Source organism: Macaca thibetana, chromosome 7 (assembly GCF_024542745.1).
Source record: "Macaca thibetana thibetana isolate TM-01 chromosome 7, ASM2454274v1, whole genome shotgun sequence".
Lineage (NCBI taxonomy): Eukaryota > Metazoa > Chordata > Mammalia > Primates > Cercopithecidae > Macaca > Macaca thibetana.
This window is the reverse complement of record NC_065584.1, coordinates 34,737,320-34,760,232: the sequence shown is the minus strand read 5'-3', so window position 1 is coordinate 34,760,232 and position 22,913 is coordinate 34,737,320. Positions and strand designations below refer to the sequence as shown.

At 49.2% G+C, this 22,913-nt stretch overlaps 1 protein-coding gene across 3 annotated transcripts in view; it reads left to right on the top strand.

Moving 5' to 3' along the window:
* Nucleotides 1-22,913, top strand: part of DCAF4 (DDB1 and CUL4 associated factor 4) — a 34,380-nt gene that overhangs the window by 8,612 nt on the left and 2,855 nt on the right. Inside the window, exons 2-13 of one of the 3 annotated variants that reach the window (XM_050798813.1) lie at nt 2,942-3,041; nt 4,755-4,855; nt 5,173-5,330; nt 7,019-7,098; nt 8,245-8,347; nt 12,103-12,246; nt 13,345-13,394; nt 18,018-18,097; nt 20,026-20,124; nt 20,247-20,344; nt 21,724-21,897; nt 22,579-22,693. In XM_050798813.1, the coding sequence (XP_050654770.1) occupies nt 2,950-3,041; nt 4,755-4,855; nt 5,173-5,330; nt 7,019-7,098; nt 8,245-8,347; nt 12,103-12,246; nt 13,345-13,394; nt 18,018-18,097; nt 20,026-20,124; nt 20,247-20,344; nt 21,724-21,897; nt 22,579-22,693 (1,294 nt within the window). In that variant the 5' untranslated portion in view covers nt 2,942-2,949. Of the gene's footprint in view, nt 1-2,941; nt 3,042-4,754; nt 4,856-5,172; nt 5,331-7,018; nt 7,099-8,244; nt 8,348-12,102; nt 12,247-13,344; nt 13,395-18,017; nt 18,098-20,022; nt 20,125-20,246; nt 20,345-21,723; nt 21,898-22,578; nt 22,694-22,913 lie in introns of those variants that run through there. The other 2 variants (XM_050798812.1, XM_050798814.1) reach the window with 2 other exon arrangements.

Genomic DNA, 22,913 nt, shown 5'->3' with positions numbered 1-22,913 from the left:
TCCCAAGAAACTGGGATTACAGGCACCCGCCACCACGCCCGGTGAATTGTTGTACTTTTAGTAGAGACGGGGTTTCACCACGTTGGCCAGGCTGATCTCGAACTCCTGACCTCAGATAATCCACCCGCATCGGCCTCCCAAAGTGCTGGGATTACAAGCATGAGCCACCACACCTGGCCTTTAAAAGGATTTTTGCCCAACCTCAACAACTATATTACTTGATGTTGGCAGGCCCCCTTACCGGATTGAAGTGCCTGTACCTGGGGCCTATATGAGTTAGGGGTGAACACATGCTCTCCCTGGCCCAAATTGGCACTTGTCAGTGCTTTTCTCATCAACTGTGTCCTGCTGATTGTGCAGCCGCCTGTTGAGGATAATGGTGTGAGTGGGACACAGTCCTGCCTCCTGTGGGTGATCTGAAGTCTGACTCACCAATTCGTGTGTTCCTTGCTGTATTCATACATTGTTACATAATTAAACAAATTAGAATCATTTCATATACAGAACATACACTCTAAAGGAATTTTGACCTTTTTCTAGAGTTGGTAATAATAATAAGCTTTATGTCAGTAGGGCTTATTTCTCCTATCAGTCTTTTTCTTTTTTTGAGATGAAGTCTCACTATGTTGCCCAGGCTGGTCTCAAACTCTGGGCTCAAGCAATCCTCCCACTTCAGCCTCCCAAAAGTGCTGGAATTATAGGCATGAGCTACCGCATGCAGCCATTTTCCTACCAGTCTTAACACTGGCCACACGTGCTTCCCTTCCTGTGCACAGTGCCTTTCAGCTTGTAACTTAACTATTAATAAATACAACGGAATCCTTTTTTTTTTTTTTTTTTTTTTTTTTGAGACTGAGTCTGGCTCTGTCGCCCAGGCTGGAGTGCAGTGGCCGGATCTCAGCTCACTGCAAGCTCCGCCTCCCGGGTTCACGCCATTCTCCTGCCTCAGCCTCCCGAGTAGCTGGGACTACAGGCGCCCGCCACCTCGCCCGGCTAGTTTTTTGTATTTTTTTAGTAGAGACGGGGTTTCACCGTGTTAGCCAGGATGGTCTTGATCTCCTGACCTCATGATCCACACGTCTCGGCCTCCCAAAGTGCTGGGATTACAGGCTTGAGCCACTGCGCCCGGCCACAACTGTATTCTTTAGCTGGGGTATAAGATAACTGATCCATAGGGAAACCCACACATGGTGTTCAGGAGCCATTATTTAGGACGATTAATAAGATAAAAATTTGGGGGCCAGGCTTGGTGGCCCATACCTGTAATCCCAGCACTTTGGGAGGACGAGGCAGGTAGATTACTTGAGGCCAGGAGTTCTTGAACAGCCTGGCCAACATGGTGAAACCCCGTCTTCACTAAAAATACAAAAATTAGCCAGGTGTGGTGGCGGGTGCCTGTAGTACCACCTACTTTGGAGGCTGAGGCAGGAGAATTGCTTGAACCCGAGAGGCAGAGGTTGCAGTGAGCTGAGATGGCGCCACTACATTCCAGCCTGGGCAACAGAGCGAGACTCCATCTCAAAACAAACAAACAAACAAAACCAAGCACACACATTTGGGCTGCAGGAGCAGGGATATTACTTTCAGAAAAGAGAAATTTAGACAGGCAAAAGAGCAGATCCGGGGGTTAGGGAGAAATCATGAACTCACTTTTGAACCTGTTGGATCTGCGGAAATAGACAGGAAGCAGCATATAGGAATCTGATGCTCAGTAGGGATATTAGGGTTGGAGCTGCATCTGCATTGGTAGATGAGATGGTGTTAAGTCTGAAAAGAAGAGGATCTAGGACAGAACAATGGGAAGCACACACAGGGTGTGTGACCCAGGAGAAATGAGCAAAGGATTCATTTAGCAAGAAGAAAACCAAGAGAAAGATATTACAGAAGCCAAAGGAAGAATGTAGCCTCCTGGTGCCTGCCGCACGTTGCAGGAATAAGGGCTAAAAAGAGACCACTCACTTTGGCAAGTAGGTGATCACAAGCAAGAGCATTTTAGCAGAAAGGCGAGGACAGAGGAAGCTTGGCTGCAGTGGGTTGAGAAATATTGGGAGATGAAGACACTGAGTTCGTGGATATAGACCATTCTTTCAGAATATGCCCATTCTTTTTGGATTAGAAATGGAACACTAACAAATGAAAAACCTGGGCATGTTTTCAAGCTGAGATAAGGAGAAGGAGACATTAACATATGTAGAAACAGATGTCTGCAGTTCCTGGGGAGGAATGAGATCGATAGCCAGGTGGGATGGGTCTGCTTTTTGAAAAGGAGCAGTGATACCTGTTGTCCAAGACAAGGAAGAAGACAATTAGTAAAGGCAGGTATTTGTGGAGCAGAAGGGAGTGAAGTTAGGGGATTCATGCCTAGCAACGTTTTCTCTTTTCTTTTCTTTTGTTTTCTTTTCTTTTCTTTTCTCTTCTGAGATGGAGTCTCACTCTGTCGCCCAGGCTGGAGTGCAGTGGCGCGATCTCGGCTCACTGTAAACTCCGCCTCCCAGGTTCAAACTATTCTCCTGCCTCAGCCTCCTGAGTAGCTGGGATTACAGGTGCACGCTACTCCTGGCTAAGTTTTGTATTTTTAGTAAAGACGGGGTGTCACTATGTTGGTTAGGCTGATCTCGAACTGATCTCATGATCCGCCCGCCTCAGCCTCCCAAAGTGCTGGAATTACAGGCATAAGCCACCGTGCCCAGCCATCCCTATTTCTGTGGAGTAGGGAGCTATGTGGTCAACTAGGGGTGACAGGAAGGAAGTGGGAAGGATGTTGGGAGAGTGCTGGAGGCAGCCCTTCCTGGGTAAGGCTTGGTGTGGCAAATCTGATGATAACCCAGGGTGGGCCAGCCTTTTGCTGGTGCTGAACATGAAGCAGCTGTCAAGAAGCAAACAGAAAAGCCCACACCTTTTCCACATGGAGATCCATGGAATTTTTGTTTTTCTCTTTTAGGAACAGAAATGAATAAAAGTAGCTGGCAGAGTAGAAGAAGACATGGGAGAAGAAGCCACCAGCAGAACCCTTGGTTCAGACTCCGTGATCCTGAAGACAGGCAAGTGTGCCACTCTGGGGAGCCACTTTTGCCCAGTGTGCTGCTGGCATTGTACGCATGGCATGTCACACGCTCACAGGCATGGAGATCACCAGGGGGCTCGTCCCAATGCAAGTTCTGATTCCGTGGGTCTGAGAGGTCTTGAGGAGAGCCTGCCTTCCTAACGTGCTCCCAGGGCATGTGGCTGTGGTGGGCCAGCCCACCACACTGAGTAATGAGGGGAGTGGACCACTCTCTGTTCTTTCCTACGCGACCACGACCTCTGGCCAGGGCATTCGTCCTAAGGCTGGAGGTAGACGTTATCTGATACAGCTGGAAAACCGTTTCTCATTTTGTAGACTTTTTATGAAAATACCTTTGTGGAAACCAAATTTTATTCAGCCTAAGTCTTGGACAAGGATATACACTCATGCTTCACTTAACGAGGGGGAATGCATTCTGAGGAATGTGTTATTAGGCTGTCGTGTCACGCAAACATCATAGCACATACTTGACACAAACCTACATGGTACAGCCAGCCACACACCTAAGCTATATGGGTGTAGCCCATTGCTCCTAGGCTGCAAACCTGTGCAGCATGTGACTACTGAATGTGAGAGGCAGGCAGGACACAGTGGTATTTGTGGATCTCAACATAGAAAAGATACAGTAAAGATAGGGTATATAGGATTTTTTTTTTAAATGGTGTACCTATATATGACACTTCCTGTGAATAGAGCTTGCAGGACTAGAAGTCAGTGAGAGTGATGAGTGAACACAAAGGCTTAGGACATTATACTAGTATAGACTTTAAAACACTGTACACCAGGCTACATTACATTTATTTTTTTCCTTAAGAGATAAAGTCTCACTCTGTTGCTCAGGCTGGTCTCAAAGTCCTGAGCTCAAGTGATCCTTCTGCCTCAGCCCCCCAAAGTGCTAGGATTATAGACGTGAACCACCACGCCAGGCCAAGGCAACATTAAATGTATTTTTAAAATAAAGTTGGCTGGGCCGGGCATGGTGGCTGACGCCTGTAATCCCAACACTTTGGGAGGCCAAGGCAGGTGGATCACTTGAGGTCAGGAGTTTGAGACCAGTCTGGCCAACATGGCGAAACCCCCTCTCTACTAAAAATACAAAAATTATCTGGGTGGCGTGGCACACGCCTCTACTACATCCTTCAGCCTATAATTCCCACAGAAGCTACTTGTGGATTTACACATCAAGTGTTTTAGCCACGGCTCTATCCCAGTGTTACTGAACTAATCAACTCTGTCCCCCAAAGCCCAATTTTTCTGTCTGTAAGATTGTGTAGTCAAGTAAAAGTTAAACTCTTCATGCTACTGAATCCAATAAAGAATGAAATTCACCTAGCCTTGTAACTGCCGTTGTGCTGACAAATGAGCCCAGCTGGTAAAATTCTTATTGGCAGAGATTTCTATTTTTTCTTTTAATCTGGAAAATTCCACAAGACCTCACAAAATGCTTGAGTGAGAAAATAAGAAGAGGGAATCACTGACATCTGTTCTCTTTTAACGAAAGAAAAAAGAGTGAAAAACCAAAACCTTGCCCTATTTTGTTGTATTTGCAAGAGGAGATCAGTGCTTCTCAAGTAATCAGAAAGGTCAGAGATCAGAGGTGAAGGTTGCAGAACTGCCCGAATGGACCCCCAGTCAGAATGCCTGGAACTCAAGCCCTGGGCTCCAAGTTAACACAGCTGTGTGTCAACAGGTCCGACTCCCAGGCAGCGCAGTCGGCTCAGGATTCCAGCCACGGTGATGATGAGTCTCCGTCGACCTCGTCTGGCACAGCTGGGGCCTCCTCTGTGCCAGGTAAGGCCACTTGCTGGGTGAGACTCCTGGCCCCTGCGCACAGGGAAGGCTGAGACCCATTCCCGGCTCGGAAGGAGTTGCAGGAGCAAATTGAAACACTCAGGGAGGGAGCTGGGTGCATCAGGAATGGTGGTCCTGAGGCAAACCGCCTCCTCCAGGACTGAGCACAGTCCAGGATGTTGCTTGACAAGGCAGCTCATCCCCGCTCTCAGAAAAGACAGGCAGCCATGAGGTGGGGGGAGAGGCCACTGGGCACCCAACTCAGGTGGTCAGTTCACAGTGGTTGAAATTGATGCATTTAATTTTTTTATGTAAAGAGCTACCTGGGTTTTACTTTGACCCTGAAAAGAAACGCTACTTCCGCTTGCTCCCTGGACATAACAACTGCAACCCCCTGACGAAAGAGAGCATCCGGCAGAAGGAGATGGAGAGCAAGAGACTGCGGCTGCTTGAGGAAGAGGACAAGCAGAAAAAGGTGGGCTCCTCACCCCTTCGCCCCCCTGTCCTCTGCTCCTGCCAGCACCTGTCCATCCACTGTTGAAAAGGGTGCCAGTTAGATGCCCCTGCAACAGTTAGCAGAGGCACTTCAGGGGGTGTGGCCCCAGCTTTTCCCTGACAGAAAGAAGACAAGAATAAGAACAGCCAAGAGCCCCTCCTTCCATCCCCATTTTCTTGTTTGCTAAATTTTTCCAGCAGTTATTTATTTATTTATTTATCTTTTCGAGATGGAGTCTCACTTTGTTACCCAGGCTGGAGTGCAGTGGCATGATCTCGGCTCAGCGCAACCTCTGCCTCCCAGGTTCAAGCAGTTTCCTGCCTCAGCATACTGAGTAGCTGGGACTACAGGCACGTCCCACCATGCCCAGCTAATTTTTTTATTTTTAGTAGAGACAGGGTTTCACCATGTTGTCCAGGTTGGTCTTGAACTCCTGACTTCAAGTGATCTGCCCGCCTCGGCCTCCCAAAGTGCTGGGATTATATGTGCGAGCCACTGCGCCCAGCCTTCTTCAGCAGTTGTTTTGTCATTCCTGAAGGAATCTTGGGAGGCAGTGTGATACTATTTTAGTAACTGTTTTTTGGTTTTTGGGTTTTTTTTTTGAGACAGGGTCTCACTCTGTCGCCCGGGTTGGAGTGCAGTGGTGTGATCTCGGCTCACTGCAGCCTCCACCTCCCAGGTTCAAGTGAGCCTCCTGCCTCAGCCTCCCAAGTAGCTGGGATTACAGGTGCCTGCCACCATGCCCAGCTAATTTTTGTATTTTTTTTGTAGAGATGGAGTTTCACCATGTTGGCCAGGCTGATCTTGAACTCCTGGCCTCAAGTAATCCGCCCACCTTGGCCTCCCAAAGTGTGGGATTAGAGGTGTGGGCCACCATGCCCGACCCAGCTTTCTATTTTAAATAGAAGACCAGGATGCATGGTTTGGAATACAGGCCATCTTGACACAGGTCTAGATGCTAGCATATATTGTTGTCAAGGTAGGCAATGGAACGTATAGTTCCAGCCTTGGGTCACCACAGGTGGAATGGAAAGTGATGCAGGCCTGTTTGCAGTCCCATTGCTGCACTCTTGCACCTGGTGACTTCATCCCTCTGGGTGTATGTGGATGGAGAACATGGCAGAGTTGAGGAGCAGACTTTCCTGCTCACATTTTTTTTTTTTTTTTTTTTTTTTTTTGAGACGGAGTCTCGCTCTATTGCCCAGGCTGGAGTGCAGTGGTGTGATCTCGGCTCACTGCAAGCTCCGCCTCCCGGGGTCAAGCCATTCTCCTGCCTCAGCCTCCCAAGTAGCTGGGACTACAGTTGCGTGCCACCACACCCAGCTAATTTCTTTTTGTATTTTTAGTAGAGACGGGGTTTCACCATGTTAGCCAGGATGGTCTCGATCTCCTGACCTTGTGATCCGCCCGCCTCGGCCTCCCAAAGTGCTGGGATTACAGGCATGAGCCACTGCGCCCGGCCTTCGCCCACACTTTCTTGTGCTGGGCCTTTCCTCTTGCCAAGGACAGGAGACTTGGAAAGGATACCATTGGATTTTTATGCATAAAATTTCTGCCAATTTAGTGCCTATTTCCTTTATTGCGTCCTGTGGAACGAAAAACATTCTCCATTATCCCATAACAAATAAATCTTCATTGAATTGTTCTCTTTTTTGTAATAAATCTAGATTGCCAGGATGGGATTTAATGCATCTTCCATGCTCCGAAAAAGCCAACTGGGTTTTCTCAACGTCACCAGTTATTGCCAGTAAGACAATGCCTCTTTGTTATGTTTTCTTCATGAATGTTCTTTTCCTGTTTCTTATTTTCATGGTACAAGAATCCAATGTGGACAGACCATGTGGCTACCCCGTGAGGCACCTGCATAGTTGAGGGGCTCCAGTTCAGAACCTGCCTTCTGCTGCTTAAACCCACCCTGAGAAAGCTGTTCTCTCTAGACTGAAGGAGAGGGACTCTTGCAGGAGGCTAGGGAGAGAGGATGGGGACGTAGGCAGAGATGTCTATTCTCTGGTACTCATAAGTCATTCTAGTAGAAGATCCTACAACTTCATTCCCATGACATTTTTGCATGCTTCTTTTCCTTCTAATGAGTTGTCACCAAAAATGGGGCATTAAATGGATGTGTGTGTACTAAACTTTATCCAAGTACTTATGATGTCTGATACAATTCTAACTAAAACCCTGTGAGATAGGCCGATACTTTTCCCCATTTCCTGAGGAAGAGACTGGGGCTCAGAGTGGAGTGATTTGCTCAAGGTAAAGCTAGAAGTGGGGAACTGTCTGACTCCAACACCTGAGCGCCCAACGCTGCGTCTCCTGCCCCCACTGTACATGTGTAAGTGAAGAACCCTGCATTTAAGGCAGCTTCCTGGGGCACAGCCCTCGCACCTTGGAGCAGGACCCCTTCAGGGAAGACCAGAAACACCGTGGGTATCAGGCAGGGTAGGCCCCTCCTCTGTTTTCCTCCTTCTGAGACAGAAAGAGTTAAAACTCTAGTTAGATCTGTTCCTCATCCTGCGAAACAAGAGGTAGCATATCCTGGGGCTCTTCCCAGCAGCGGAGTGCCCTCCAGACCATTGTTTCATCTCCAGCACTTTGGTCATCTCAGGAGAAGGAGGTGTACTGGATGATGCAGGCACAAGTCCCTCTAACTCCCACTCTTTGACTCTGTAAATGGGCCACTCACTTCTTCATTTTCATCTTCCTGAGTGTTCTGTGGGGAAACTCAAATTCACATAATCTGGGATCTTGCTCAGCTCCATTGCTGAGAAGTACTATGGAGCAGGCTGACGAGGAGAGATGGGCCTCAGCGGGGAGGGAAGGCCAGAGACCCCCGAATCTTCTTCATGCATGTCAGCTACAGCATCCATGCCCCTACCCTCTGTTTCTGCAGTTTAGCCCACGAGCTGCGTCTCAGTTGCATGGAGAGGAAAAAGGTCCAGATTCGGAGCTTGGATCCCTCCGCCTTGGCAAGCGACCGATTTAACCTTATACTGGTGAGTGGGAGGGGGACAGCTGTGGATACCTAGGATGTGAGTACCACCCTCTGGACACTTTGTGGCTTAGCGTTGCCAGTCATCAAGCCTGGCTCTGGAGAAGCCAACTGCAATGAAAGCAGGTGGCATCTTCTTGGTTGTACGATTTTAACCTGCCTGCTGGCTCCCGGCTGGGAGATGCTGAGCTGGCAGGCAGGCTGTGTGGTGACCATCATCACCCCCACATCAGTTCCATTGTTTGACATCAGAGTCTGGACCCAGCCACACCTTGACTAAGAAACCTGACACAGTAACTTCTCCTTGGCTGTGTTATATATTCATTTAAAAAGTTTCACAGTGGACCAGGGGACATCTAATTCTTCCTGAAGTGGGACAGGACTTGGTGGCTAAACCTGCAGCCCAGTATGCCTTTGGTCACTAGAGGGTAGGACTCCTTGCTTGCCGCCCTGGCCTCAGGGGCACCTCCCATCAACGCACCTCCATCACATCATTTGCAGGGGGTGAAAGGCCTTCTCTGGTTTGGGATGGACCCAAGCTGGAGGCCAAGGTCAGCTTAAACCCAGAGGCCAAGGAATTGTTGGCAGAGAGCTAGATGGTCCACTGCAAACAAAGGTCCCTGACCTCTCGATGGACCACGTAAGAGCAGGGTGTGCCCGGCAAGCCCTGTCCTTCCTGGAGGCTGAGGGAAAGCCAGGGAGAGTGAGACGAGGATACAGAGGCAGGAGCATCTGGACTCGGTCATCTGCTGGCCGGACTGGAGGCCGATGCTAGAGATTGACCCTGGAGGTCAACACTGCATCCTTCTGCCCCAGGAGACCACCACAGCGGGGTCCTTCCGTGTGAGGGGTGTTGGGGGCTGGGCCCACATTCTCCCGTGTGGCTTTTCTCTCCATGAGTGCTTGGGGATATGGTTTGACTAAATGAGTGGAATCTTCTGTTGTGGTGGGTTCCCCTCAGGAGTCCCTTCCCTGGGGTAAAGCGCATGGGAACAGTGGGGGTCATTGGCATGTGGGGTCTGGTGATACACAGGCCACTGTTCACAAGCCTGGACGCCCCGACCCTCGTGCTTCATCTCTCCTGACCCAGGCTTTACGTGTGGTAGGTCGTCTCCATCACCCAAAGTCACAGTGACTGGCTGGCCGGTGTGACCGCAGGGCCGGAAAGTGGCTTGCCACCTGGCGCGCAGTTTTTCAGATCTGAGTCTAGTCTCAGTGATTCTTCTGGGAACATGACTTCTTCCTGGGAAAACTTAACAAAGTTGATACACTTTCACCAAAACCAGCGTCCAAACCTGTGTGTGGGTCTGTATTTATTAATATATACAAAACACATAACTATGTAGAGTTTTTGCTTTGAAATAGCGATTAACCACATCATGTTTTAAAATGAGAAAAAAAAGCTTAAAATAGCCCACATCTGGCACAGTGGTTCATGCCTGTAATCTCAGCATTTTGGGAGGCTTCGACAGGCGGTTCACTTGAGCCCAAAAGTTCGAGACCAGCCTAGGCAACATGGGTAAACCCTGTCTCTACAAAAAATATAAATTAGCTGGGCATGGTGGTGTGTGCATGTAGTCCCAGCTACTCGGGAGGCTGAGGTGGGAGGAACACTTGATCCTAGGAAGTCAAGGCTGCAGTGAGCCATGATTGTGCCACTGCACTCCAGCCTGGGCAACCAGATCAAGACTCTGTCTCAAAAGAAAAAACAAAAATAGGGCCAAGTGCAGTGGCTCACACCTGTAGTCCCAGCACTTTGGGAGACCGAGGTGGGAGGATCACTTGAGGTCAGGAGTTCGAGACTGGCCTGACCAACATTGTGAAACCCCGTCTGTACTAAAAATACCAAAATTAGCTGGGTGTGGTGGTTCATACCTGTAGTCCTAGCTACTCAGGAGGCTGAGGTGAGAGAATATCTTTTTTTTTTTTTTTTTTTTTTTTTTTTTTTTTTTTTTTTGAGACGGAGTCTCGCTCTGTCTCCCGGGCTGGAGTTGCAGTGGCCGGATCTCAGCTCACTGCAAGCTCCGCCTCCCGGGTTCACGCCATTCTCCTGCCTCAGCCTCCCGAGTAGCTGGGACTACAGGCGCCGCCACCTCGCCCGGCTAGTTTTTTGTATTTTTTAGTAGAGACGGGGTTTCATCATGTTCACCAGGATGGTCTCGATCTCCTGACCTCGTGATCCACCCGTCTCGGCCTCCCAAAGTGCTGGGATTACAGGCTTGAGCCACCGCGCCCGGCCGAGAGAATATCTTGAACCTGGGAGGCAGAGGCTTCAGCAAGCTGAGATCATGCCACTGCACTTCAGCCTGGGCGACAGAGTGAGACTCCCTCTCAAAAAAAAAATTAGCCCACATCCTGAGCCAGGCATGGTGCCTCACACCTGTAATCCCAGCTCTTTGGGTGGCTGAGGCAGGAGGATCACTTGAGGCCAGAAGTTCAAGACCAGCCTGGACAACATAGTGAGACACTATCTCTACAAAAAAAATATAAAAGTGGCCAGGCACAGTGATTCATGCCTGTAGTCCTAGCTGCTCAGGAGGCTGAGGAGAGAAGATCACTTGAGCCCAGGAGTTCAGGGTTATCATGAGCCATGATCATGCCACTGCACTCCAGCCTGGGTGACAACAGTGAGACCCCACCTCTTTAAAAAAATAAAAATAAAAAAATAGCCTACTTTTGCTCAAGCCTGTAATCCCAGCACTTTGGGAGGCCGAGGCGGGTGGCTCTCGAGGTCAGGAGATCAAGACCATCCTGGCTAATACGGTGAAACCCCATCTCTCCTGAAAATACAAAAAAAACTAGGTGGCGGGCGCCTGTAGTCCCAGCTACTCAGGAGGCTGAGGCAGGAGAATGGCGTGAACCCGGGAGGTGGAGCTTGCAGTGAGCCGAGATCGCACCACTGCACTCCAGCCTGGGCTACAGAGCAAGACTCCATCTCAAAAAAAAAAAAAAAAAAAAAAGCCTATATTTGGTTTTTTTGTTGTTTGTTTGTTTGTTTTGAGACGGAGTCTCACTCCAGTCTCGCTGGAGTGCAGTGGCCAGATCTCAGCTCACTGCAAGCTCCGCCTCCCGGGTTTACGCCATTCTCCTGCCTCAGCCTCCCGAGTAGCTGGGACTACAGGCGCGTCACCTTGCCCGGCTAGTTTTTTGTATTTTTAAGTAGAGACGGGGTTTCACCGTGTTAGCCAGGATGGTCTCGATCTCCTGACCTTGTGATCCGCCCGTCTCAGCCTCCCAAAGTGCTGGGATTACAGGCTTGAGCCACCGTGCCTGGCCAAAAAAGCCTACATTTGAATGCAGTCTTTTTCTGTTGCACATTTTATTCAGTGGGTTTTTTGTTTGTTTGTTTGTTTTCATGGTGGTAAAAATTAGTGCCTATGTAATAGGAACTAGCATTTTTCCTATTGCTGCACAGCCTTCGTGATGGCACGTGGCACATTCCTCTGGGTGCGTGCCAGCACTCTCCCAAACCCACTTCTGAGTGAGGTCCTCATGCAGATCTCAGACTTTCTGGCCATGTCCCCTCACTGCCATTCTCATCCTTCCTCTTGAATTGTTAGATCTGACATGTACTGACTTTGCCCAGAGACGGCTGCACTGAATTAGGGGAAGTGAGGTCATCTCCACACTCATGGAGAGGAGCTCTCACCCAGTGAAAATGCACAGAGCATGGGGGCCAGGAGAGACGAGCAGGTCCCTCTTACGTAACCCACCAGGCACAGCCTGGGATGTCACCCACTGCCCCCTTCTCTTCTCCAGGCAGATACCAACAGTGACCGGCTCTTCACAGTGAACGATGTCAAAGTCGGAGGCTCCAAGTATGGCATCATCAACCTGCAAAGTCTGAAGACCCCTACGCTTAAGGTGTTCATGCACGAAAACCTCTACTTCACCAACCGGAAGGTATGTTGCCCATCCCTGTAGCCTTGCTGCACACTTGGCCGTGGGGGTAGTTGGCCAAATTCAGGATAGAGGAGAGCAATTGGGGAAGAGGGCAGAGCATGGTTACCTCATTTTTCCATAGGACTTGATTTTTACTTCAGCCTAGGAGTTTCAGACCAACCTGGGCAGCGGAACATGCATGGTGAAAACTCGTCTCTACAAAAAAAAATAATAATAATTATCTGAGTGTGGTGGTGTGCACCTGTAGTCCCAGCTACTTGGGGATTCGGGGGGAGGTGAGGTGGGAAGATCACCTGAGGCCGGGAGATCGAGGCTGCAGTGAGCCATGATCGTGCCACTGCACTCCAACCTTGGTAACAGAGTGAGACCCTATCTCAAAAAATGGATTTATAGTTGCTCAGAACCCATAGGGAAAGAAAAGGGTCCCAGGAGTTTCTTGTCTTGGAAAAGAAAGTGAAATGAGATGATTGGGGTAGGTTGAAACAGCGCTTCTTTAACTGGTCCTCAGGACTGTCTCTCCAGGGGTCCAGGAGTTGATCTGAAAGGGCCCACACCAGGGCAGAGAGTTCCTTGGACATGGGTGACAGTGACTGTGGCCTGGATAGGAGGGGTCCTGCCCTGTGTGTTGGAGTGATACGTCATCCAGCCAGGCCGCAGCCAGCACTGAGGCTTAAATAAGAGGAGCTTCCTGTCTAGGGAGCAACCTTTAAGTTGCAGTGGGGTGATGGCGGCATCCATGAGAAGCTGTGACTTGCTATTCAGTTGGGACATAAGCCGCAAGATGGTTACAGGTTGAAAATGGCTTCTGGGTGAAGTAAGATACACCTTCAGAGTTAGGCTTATCTCCTGCCATTCAGCCCTGCCCAGAGGGTATGCCAGATATACCAGATGTCTCCCTGTGGCTCTGTTGGAGGACTCAGACTTGAGGTTACTTCCTGTCCTGCTCAAGCCCTGCCCTCAGAATGTTTGTTCCAGCCCATTTGAAGAGGAACGAGACCTGAAGAAAGAAGTCACATGTCTGTGTCCCCACAAGTTATTCCACAGGAAAGCATATTACTGTGGAATAACTTTCCGTCTTGCTGTGTGCTTCCTCACCAGGTGAATTCGGTGTGCTGGGCCTCGCTCAATCACTTGGATTCCCACATTCTGTATCCTTTGGCAGAGGAAGAGGTTTGGTGGGCAGGCCACACCCTGACGTGGACCTGGGTATCTGTGAGCTTCATGGCATGGCATCTTAGTGACCAGAGGGCTGGGCCCTTGTGCACTTAAATCTCATGCTTTAGAAAAAAGCGTACCTGGGTAGAACACAAGGATGCCCGTGGAGCACAGAGAAGTAGCTGAGGTCCCATCATGGCTGTTTCTCAAGATGACATTGATGTCACTGTGTGGCAGACACTCTCTGGGCCTTCACATGCATGTGGTGGAGACAGGATAGGAACTCGGGCAGTCTGGCTCCAAGGCCGGCCCACTCTGCCACTGTGGCGTGTGACAGGAGGCTCTGGGTTCACGACACAGACCCAGTATTCCTGCCGGAGAGCTGGTGCGGTAGCAGAGGAACAAAGCGGAAAGGAGCAGCACAGCCTTGGGGAGGAAGCCCAGCTCCTCCTGAGGCCAGGGAGGAAAACGGTGGTCAGGAGGGCAGGGTCCTCCCAGGGGAAGCTGAGGGCAGGGTCAGAGAGGGGGTTTCTTTGGCAGTGGACTTGGGTCCGTGGGTTCTGGGCCTCAGGTCCCTGCTGGCAACAGCTTTTTAGAGCACTCATCACACTAGTCTTTGCCTTCCTGAGTGAGCGGAGCCACTTTGCTGAGAGCACAGTAGTACAGTGTTGTGGTCCCTGGCCTCTGGTACCCTTGGGGGCTCTTGATATGGCACAAGACTTGATTCACTGAAAGCCACATGTTAATGACTCTTGTCCTTGGTTCATTCTTATATTAAATGTGTTCTGGAAACAACATGACTGCTCGTTGTACTTAACACCTACTTCTTGTGTTGTCGTGAGATTAGCATTAGTTAACTCCTGTGAATGCACCTACCAGTTCCTGGTACATCATTGGTCTTCAACAAGTGATAACTGAATCAGAGTCTTTTTTTAAAATTTTATTTGTTTCACAGCACTGTCTTTCAAAGGAGTTTTTTGGTTTTTATTTAATTTTTTTCAGAGAAAGGGGTCTTGCTCGTCATCCAGGCTTGAGTGCAGTGGTGCAATCATAGCTCACTCCAGCCTAGAACTCCTGGGCTCAAGTGATTCTCCTGCCTTAGCCTTCCAAGTCGCTGGGACTGTAGCTATGCACCACCACACCCAGCTTACATTTCAAAGGCTTGTAAAGCCTAAATACATTAGCGACCTGATTACAAATTTATATAAGGCACCAAACTATGTGTGTTCTCCAAATTGAAAATTGTATGTGGCTTTCATTTGATGGGGTTCTGTAGGCTAATGGGACTGACCACGTGTTCCTATGATGATCTAACCAGAGGGCTAAAGAGGCCAAGCTCTGCAGAGAGCAAAAACGAACCTCGCTCTCATTTCCAGTCTTTTAAAACAGCATGGTTTCTCATGTTTCTGTGGGCTAAGGAGAGGGAAAAAAACTCCACGTAATTGGGCTTTAAGGGATGGATGGTCTGTCGTAGCCTCATCGGTGGCTTGCCCTCTGGTGGCAGTTTCTGGTAATCTTCGGGCCTTTGTGCTACAGATTTTTTGTGCTGCTTCAGAAGTTCAGGTAACTTTTTCCCTTTCGAAAAATGGTACTTTGTTCAGACCTGCACTCTGCATTTTCCCTGCAAGAGTGGTGGGGGTTAGATGGAATTCTTTCTACACTTATTGGGCCCTTAGTTAACCTGTGGCCTGTCAAAGGATTAAGTCTTAGTGTGGCCCCATAAGTACTCAAAGTTTGAATATAAATAAGCTGAGATTCAGCAACAGTAACTAACATGCACATCGCACTTTCTTCACTTCCGTGCCCTCCAAACCCAGAAGCAAAATAAGTTTATTTGGTGATGCTGTTCCCATTTACAGTTTTAGCACCCTCTCTATCCTGGAGATACTTAACTTGGAGCTTACCACCCAGAGTGGTATGTCACATACACATCATATACTCAGATGGTCAAGAATGTTACCTGGCCAGGCACGGTGGCTCACACCTGTAATCTCAGCACTTGGGGAGGCCAAAGTCGGGGGATTGCTTGAGGCCAGGAGTTTGAGACCAGCCTGGGCAATATAGCAAGACCTGCTCTCTACAAAAAAAAAAAATAATTATATTAGCTGAGCATCATGGTGCATGCCTGTAGTTCCAGGTACTCAGGAAGCTGAGCCAGGAGGATCACTTGAGCCCCAGACTTCAAAGCTACAGTGAGCTATGATCACACTACAGCACTCCAGCCTGGGTGAGAGAGAGAGACCCTGTCTCTTAAATTTAAAAAAAAGAAAAGAAAAAAGTGACTGGGTGCAGTGGCTCATTCCCATAATCCCAGCACTTTGGGAGGCCGAGGCAGGTGGATCACTTGAGGTCAGGAGTTCAAGACCAGCCTTGCCACCATGGTGAAACCCTGTCTCCACTAAAAATACAAAAATTAGTCAGGTGTGGTGGCATGCACCTGTAATCCCAGCTACTTGGAAAGTTGAGGCGGGAGAATTGCTTGAAAACCCAGGAGACAGAGGTTGCAGTGAGCCAAGATTGCACCACTGCACTCCAGTCTGGGCGACAGAGCAAGACTCCATCTAAAATATATATATATATAAATAAAATGTTTAAAAAGGTTTTTAAAAGGTTACATGATTACTTTTCAGATAGTTACGTTTTCCAGTGAGGAATATGTGTGGTCATTCAGACAACACCTATCGAGTATATGCAGTTGCAAGGAGATGGAGACAGGCAGCTCCACCAGTCTTCAGTGTAGGAGGAAAGCTGCATGCAGGAGGGATTGCAGCCACCTTCCTGAAGGGAGACCCATGAGGGCAGGAAGAGGCCAGGGACTCCTAATAGGAGGAGGAGTTGGGAGAAAGCTTGGTATGTTTGGCAGCAGTTTGATATTCATGATGTTTCTGGCTAGGGAGTAGGACCTTTCAAGACTGAATGCTCGCTCAGGGATGTGGGAGGTCCCAGGGGTTTGTGATTGTGGAGTGATTTTTGAAAATGATTCCTTTGGTGGCATTGTTGGGGGATAGACAGGTGAGAGCAAGTCCTCAGACAGAAGCTGCTGCAAGACGGAGAGCGGCAGTGAGGGCGTGAAATGAGGCAGCAGGAGTGGAGGGAAGGGCACCAAGGGGCAGGCGCAGGTCCTAGCCCGGGCATCGTGTGATAGGAGAAGGCCCAGGATAGACTTCCCGGAGAGTGGTGGGTTGAGGCCAAGGAGTGTGCAGTAGAAATTGGGCTACATGGCCATAGGGCAGAACTGGAACATTTCCGTCAGATTTAGAAATCAGGAGCTCATTGAAGGCTGTGGTGAGAACACTTCTCTGGGAAGCCGAGGGTCAGGCCTGGATTTCAGGGAGGAAAGGCAAGGGAGTGAGAATAAATACAGGCTCCTCTGGAGTGAAGTTTGGCTATGAGGGGAAAAGGAGAGGAACCGCGTCAGTCAGAAGACACACACATAGGCAAAGGTATAAAGGGGCAGGTCAGAGAGACTGCCCAGTGACTACGCTCATGTGAACAGACACCCACATGTAGTCAGGGAAATGGCCATTGAAATAATAGGTGTCACCTGTACCCATTCAGATAAGCAGAAATTTTAACAGCTGGTAGTGAGATATTCTGTGCAGTGCCATTTCTGTATGTATTTTTTAAAACAAAAGTCGCTTTGTTTTATTTATTGACAAATACATGTAGTGGAAATACAGCATGGCTTAGAAGAACTTACACCAGTTTGAGAAGAGCAGTTCTTTCTGGGTGGGGGAGAAGGGAGAATTGGACTAGGGAGGGATCAGAGAGGGGGGCTTTTGGGGCTTTTTTATAGTATTTTATTTTTGAGACATGGTCTTACTCTGTCAGTCAGGCTGGAATGCAGTCACATGATCACAGCTCACCACAGCCTCGACTTTCAAGGCTCAAGCAATCCTCCCACCTCAGCCTCCCGAGGAGCTGGTACTACAGGCACACACCACCACGCCCAGCTAGTTTTTGTATTTTTTGTAGAGAAAAGGTTTTGCCATGTTTCCCAGGCTGGTCTCGAACTCCTGGGCTCGAGTGATCCTCCTGCCTCAGCTTCCCAAAGTGCTGGGATTACATAGGCAGGAGCCACCACACCCAGCTTTTAACTATATCTGATATCTGATTTGTTTTTCCCTTTAAAAAAAATCTGAAGCTGGCCGGGCACGATGGCTCACCCCTATAATCCCAGCACTTTGGGAGGCCAGGGCGGGCAGATCACCTGAGGTCGGGTGTTCAAGACCAGCCTGACCAAGATGGAGAAACCCCATGTCTACTAAAAATACAAAATTAGACAGGCATGGTGGCACATGCCTGTAATCCCAGCTACTCAGGAGGCTGAGGCAGGAGAATCGCTTGAACCCAGGAGGCAGAGGTTGCAGTGAGCCAAGATCACGCCATTGCACCCCAGCCTGGGCAACAAGAGCGAAACTCCGTCTCAAAAACAAACAAACAAACCAAAAAAAACACGCGAAGCTAAATGTGGACAGTGTAAACATATGTTGAATCTGGACGGCGGGGTTACTCTGTCCTAGGTTGTGTGCCGTATGACCTTCTGAAGGGTGAACGCCCATGCCTCCTCCCAGAGGGGAGCCTTGTGCCTAACTGTCCTTAACAGCTTTTTCCAGGCTGTGCCTCATGGGACTCGCGGAGACTCCAGGCTGCGCGACCCTGCTCCCAGCGTCACTGTTCGTCAATAGTCACCCAGGTACAGGGTTCTCTTCCTTTGAAGAAATCTGTCCTATGTCTCCCGAGAGCTGTGTGGAGGTGGCTTAGAGAGGAGTGTGGGGCCACTGCAGAGGCCCTGTGGGAGGATTCCCTAAGCCTGTCCCAGGGTTAGTACCAGAAGCATGTGCTTTTTTTTTTTTTTTTTTTTACAGCATCTGCCCCTTTTTACCCATCTTGGGCCATTTCAGTCATTTCAGCAGCCAGAGCAGACTTAACACGTATGTAAACCAACGTGAGATTAGAACACTGATTTGGATGCCTGTGCACATCATTCAGAAGACACCTCCGAAGGTCCAGAGCACCTCAGGTGCCATCAGGGGTACTTAACATTCTGCCTAGGTTAAGGCAACTTGACTCCTCCTTCCTGACAGCATTCTAGATACTACATTTTCAGTCTATCAGAAAATTAGGATCAATAAGACAAGAGTGAGAGGCCTCTTAAGAGTGTGGGCTTCAGGCAAACCTGGCACGAATCCCAGCTCTGCCCCTTGCCAACTTGAATGGAATATTGAACCTCCCTAAAGTGGACAAGGCCTTCCCAGTGCACATCCATGGAGAATTAGATGAGATCACGCACATTTAGCTCAGTGCCTGGTATTTCATCGCACAGCAAGCTTATGAGGCAGGAGTGTGTCTTACCACCATTTTACGGTTAAGGAAACTGAGGCAGAGAGTTTCAGAATTTGCCTTACAAAAGTAATTTTTAGTGTTGGAGGTCAGGCTCACAGTACCCTTTGGAGAGGTAGTAATTGGGAAAGGGATGTGAGGGAGGCCTCTGGGGTACTGGATTGTTTTATGTCTTTTCTTTTTTCTTTGTTTGTTTGTTTGTTTTTGAGACGGAGTTTTGTTGCCCAGGCTGGAGTACAGTGACGTGATCTCAGGTCACCGCAACCTTCGTCTCTGGGATTCAAGCGATTCTCCTGCCTCAGCCTCCCGAGTAGATGGGATTACAGGCATGTTCTACCACACCTGGCTATTTTTGTACTTTTAGTAGAGATGGGATTTCTCCATGTTGGTGAGGCTGGTCTCGAACTCCTGACCTCAGGTGATCCACCCGCCTTGGCCTGCCAAAGTGCTGGGATTACAGGCGTGAGCCACCGCGCCCGGCCTGGATTGTTCTGTTTCTCAACCTGATTGGCGGGTACGTGGCTATATTTAGTTTGTAATAACTCCCTGAACTGTATCCTTCCAATGTGTACGTTCTATCAATGCAAAAGTTTATTTTAAAAAATATTTTATCAAAGCATGGTGACTCATGCCTGTAATCCCAACACTTTGGGAGGCCAAGGCAGGATAATCATTTGAGCCCAGGAGTTCGAGACCAGCCTGAGCAACATAGCAAGACTCCAATCTCTACAAAAAATAAATAATAAGCCATGTGTGGTGACTCACACCTGTGGTCCCAGCTACTTGGGAGGCTGAGATGGGAGGATTTCTTGAGCCTGGGAAGTTGAGGATGCATTGAGCCATGATCATGCCACTGCACTCCAGACTGGGCAAAAGAACAAGACCCTGTCTTAAAAATACGTATATCTATATATATCTTTATGTGTGTGTGTGTGTGTCTGTGTGTGCGTATGTATATACACACACACTTGCCTGAGATCACATAGCTGGTAGGTGATTGAGGATCGGAGCCACCTTACCTCTGACAGTACACTACCTCCTTGATATCAGTACTATAAACATGACTACTGGGAATGTTAACATACATGCATTTTCAGAATAACGACTTGTGAGCCAGGCATCCCAGCTGAGCCTCTCTCTTGCAACCACAAAACCCAGAATGGGGCCAAAGGTATAGACCCTCTGAGCAGCTATGGGCATATTTGGATGTTTTCTGAACCCAGTGGTCCCTGGCCTGGCTAGAGGGCAGCCACAATTTACATTCTCCTATCTCCTTAGCAGGAATAGACCGGCCTGGCATGCTCTGCAGTTTCCGGATCCCTGGTGCCTGGTCCTGTGCCTGGTCCCTGAATATCCAAGCAAATAACTGCTTCAGTACAGGTGAGCCTGGCTCCCCAGGTGCCCAGAGAAGAGGCCTTAACAGACCTTAAAACCCCTGTAGCTGTCCCTGTCCCCAGACTACATGTGACATAATCTCACCAGCCTATCTCTGTCTCCGCCAGGCTTGTCTCGGCGGGTCCTGTTGACCAACGTGGTGACGGGACACCGGCAGTCCTTTGGGACCAACAGTGATGTCTTGGCCCAGCAGTTTGCTCTCATGGTTAGTTGGATTGGGACAGGCAGAATATAAAGTTTGCCCCGTGCAGAAATTTGGCCAGATTGAAATTGGACTCCTCTGTGTGCCATCTAGTCGTCTTTGACAGGGGAGAAAGAGCATCAGAAAGGCTCAGTGGGTTCCTTTGTAAGCGTGTCTGAACTGAGTGAAAGTTGGTTGATCCAGAAAGGCTTGCCTGAGTTGCTCTAAACAACCTCTCATGGAAAGGAATTGTGAGCAGTTCTTGGGTACTTGGAGTTACCCAGCAGGACAAACCATCTTTAAAATGTATAAGCTAAACACCAATTCTTCACAGCTCTCAGGTTATATGTTTTATATATTTAAAAAATCAGGGCCGGGCACGGTGGCTCACGCCTGTAATCCCAGCACTTTGGGAGGCCGAGACGGATGGATCACGAGGTCAGGAGATCGAGACCATCCTGCCTAACACAGTGAAACCCCATCTCTACTAAAAATACAAAAATTAGCCAGGTGTGGTGGCGGGCGCCTGTAGTCCCACCTACACGGCAGGCTGAGACAGGAGAATGGCGTGAACCTGGGAGGCAGAGCTTGCAGTGAGCCGATACCGCACCACTGCACTCCAGCCTGGGCAACAGAGTGAGACTCCATCTCAAAAAAAAAAAAAGAATTTAAGCTTGATAAATTCAAGTCAGTTTAAAAAAAAAAAAAAAATCAGGCCAGGTGCAGTGGCTCATGGCTGTAATCCCAGCACTTTGGGAGGCCGAGATGGGTAGATCACGAGGTCAGGAGTTTGAAACCAGCCTAGCCAAGATAGTGAAACCTCTTCTCTACTAAAAATACAAAAATTAGCTGGGTGTGGTGCCAGGCGCCTGTAATCCCAGCTGCTCAGGAGGCTGAGGCAGGAGAATCACCTGAACCCGGGAGGCGGAGGTTGCAGTGAGCCGAGATGGCACCACTGCACTCCAGCCTGGGCGACAGGGCAAGGCTCTGTCTCAAAAAAAAGTGGTCATAACTATATTTTAAGGACTTTTCTCTAGAAAATACCATCTTTCCTTAAAAGTGAATGAACCTGCTGACCCGCCTTTGGTAGAGATGGGGTGCTATCTCTGGGACTTCAGAGAGAAAGGCCAAAGGCGGCAGTGCGTGGGGGGGGCAGGGAGCAGGCAGCTCCTAGGACCTCTATGCTGCCCATGAGGAGGACACGTGGGGTCTGGTTCTTCTAGCCACTAACAAGGAATCATCCTCCCTTCCAACTCCATTGAGACCCAAACCCTGACCAGCACGTGTCTGATCACACCATCCGACCCAGAGGCTGGAAGAGGGGTTATAGCAGGAGGACCTGCCCTGCCCAGCCTCAGAGGGAGGTCATGGTAGCCAGGACCGAGCAGGCCCTCTTTCCACAGGTTCCTCTGCTGTTTAATGGCTGCCGCTCTGGGGAAATCTTTGCCATTGATCTGCGTTGTGGAAATCAAGGCAAGGGGTGGAAGGCCACCCGCCTGTTTCATGACTCAGCAGTGACCTCTGTGCGGATCCTCCAAGATGAGCAATACCTGATGGCATCAGACATGGCTGGAAAGGTAGGGGATCATGAACTTTCTCAGGCCACGGGGTCTCGTGGCCCAGAGACCTGCCAGGTGAAAGGGTTCTGCTGAAGAGGTCCTCATACCGAGACCCCAGGAAGGGGAAGTTCACTGAAGACCAAGTGATTTGTTGGCCCTGCCTGGGGACTGCTTTGTTGCCCATATGAGCCTAATCTGATGTAAACAAAAGTGAAAAGGATTCTTTGGTTGTGTACCTTTTTTTTTTTTTTTTTTTTTTTTTTTTGCGACGAAGTCTTGCTGTGTTGCCCAGGCTGGAGTGCAATGGTGCAATCTCCGCTCACTGCAACCTCCATCTCTCAGGTTCAAGCGATTCTCCTGCCTCAGCCTCCTGAGTAGCTGAGATTGCAGGCACCTGGATAATTTTTGTATTTTTAGTAGAGACGGGGTTTCACCATGTTGGTCAGGCTGATCTCAAACTCCTGACCTCATGATCTGCCCACCTTGGCCTCCCAAAGTGCTGGGATTACAGACATGAGCCACCACGCCCGACCTGGTTACATGCTTTTGATGGACTCCAAGGCTCAGGAATTCGAGATGGAGATCTTCATGACCTGCACAGGCCACTGGAGACCACCTTGCCTTCCTGGCTTCGCACTTGGGGACCACCGTGGTACCTCCTGGCCCCTCTCTGATGGCTCCTGGTGCTTCTTTCCACAGATCAAGCTGTGGGACCTGAGGACCACTAAGTGCATAAGGCAGTACGAAGGCCACGTGAATGAGTATGCCTACCTGCCCCTGCATGTGCACGAGGAAGAAGGAATCCTGGTGGCAGGTACTTGAGGAAGGATGGGGAAATTCCACCCCATCAAATACTGTCTCTCAGGGGCGATCCCAGCAACTTCAGCAGCATAGGGAAAAGTTACCCCAAAACAGAACTGAATCAAGGGGAGTGTGGACATTTGGGTGGGGAGACTAGGAGGGAAGTAGAATTGGATATATTAGTAATCCGCAGTGTAAATAAATGTCCACCAGGTGGACAGCCTCGTCCCATG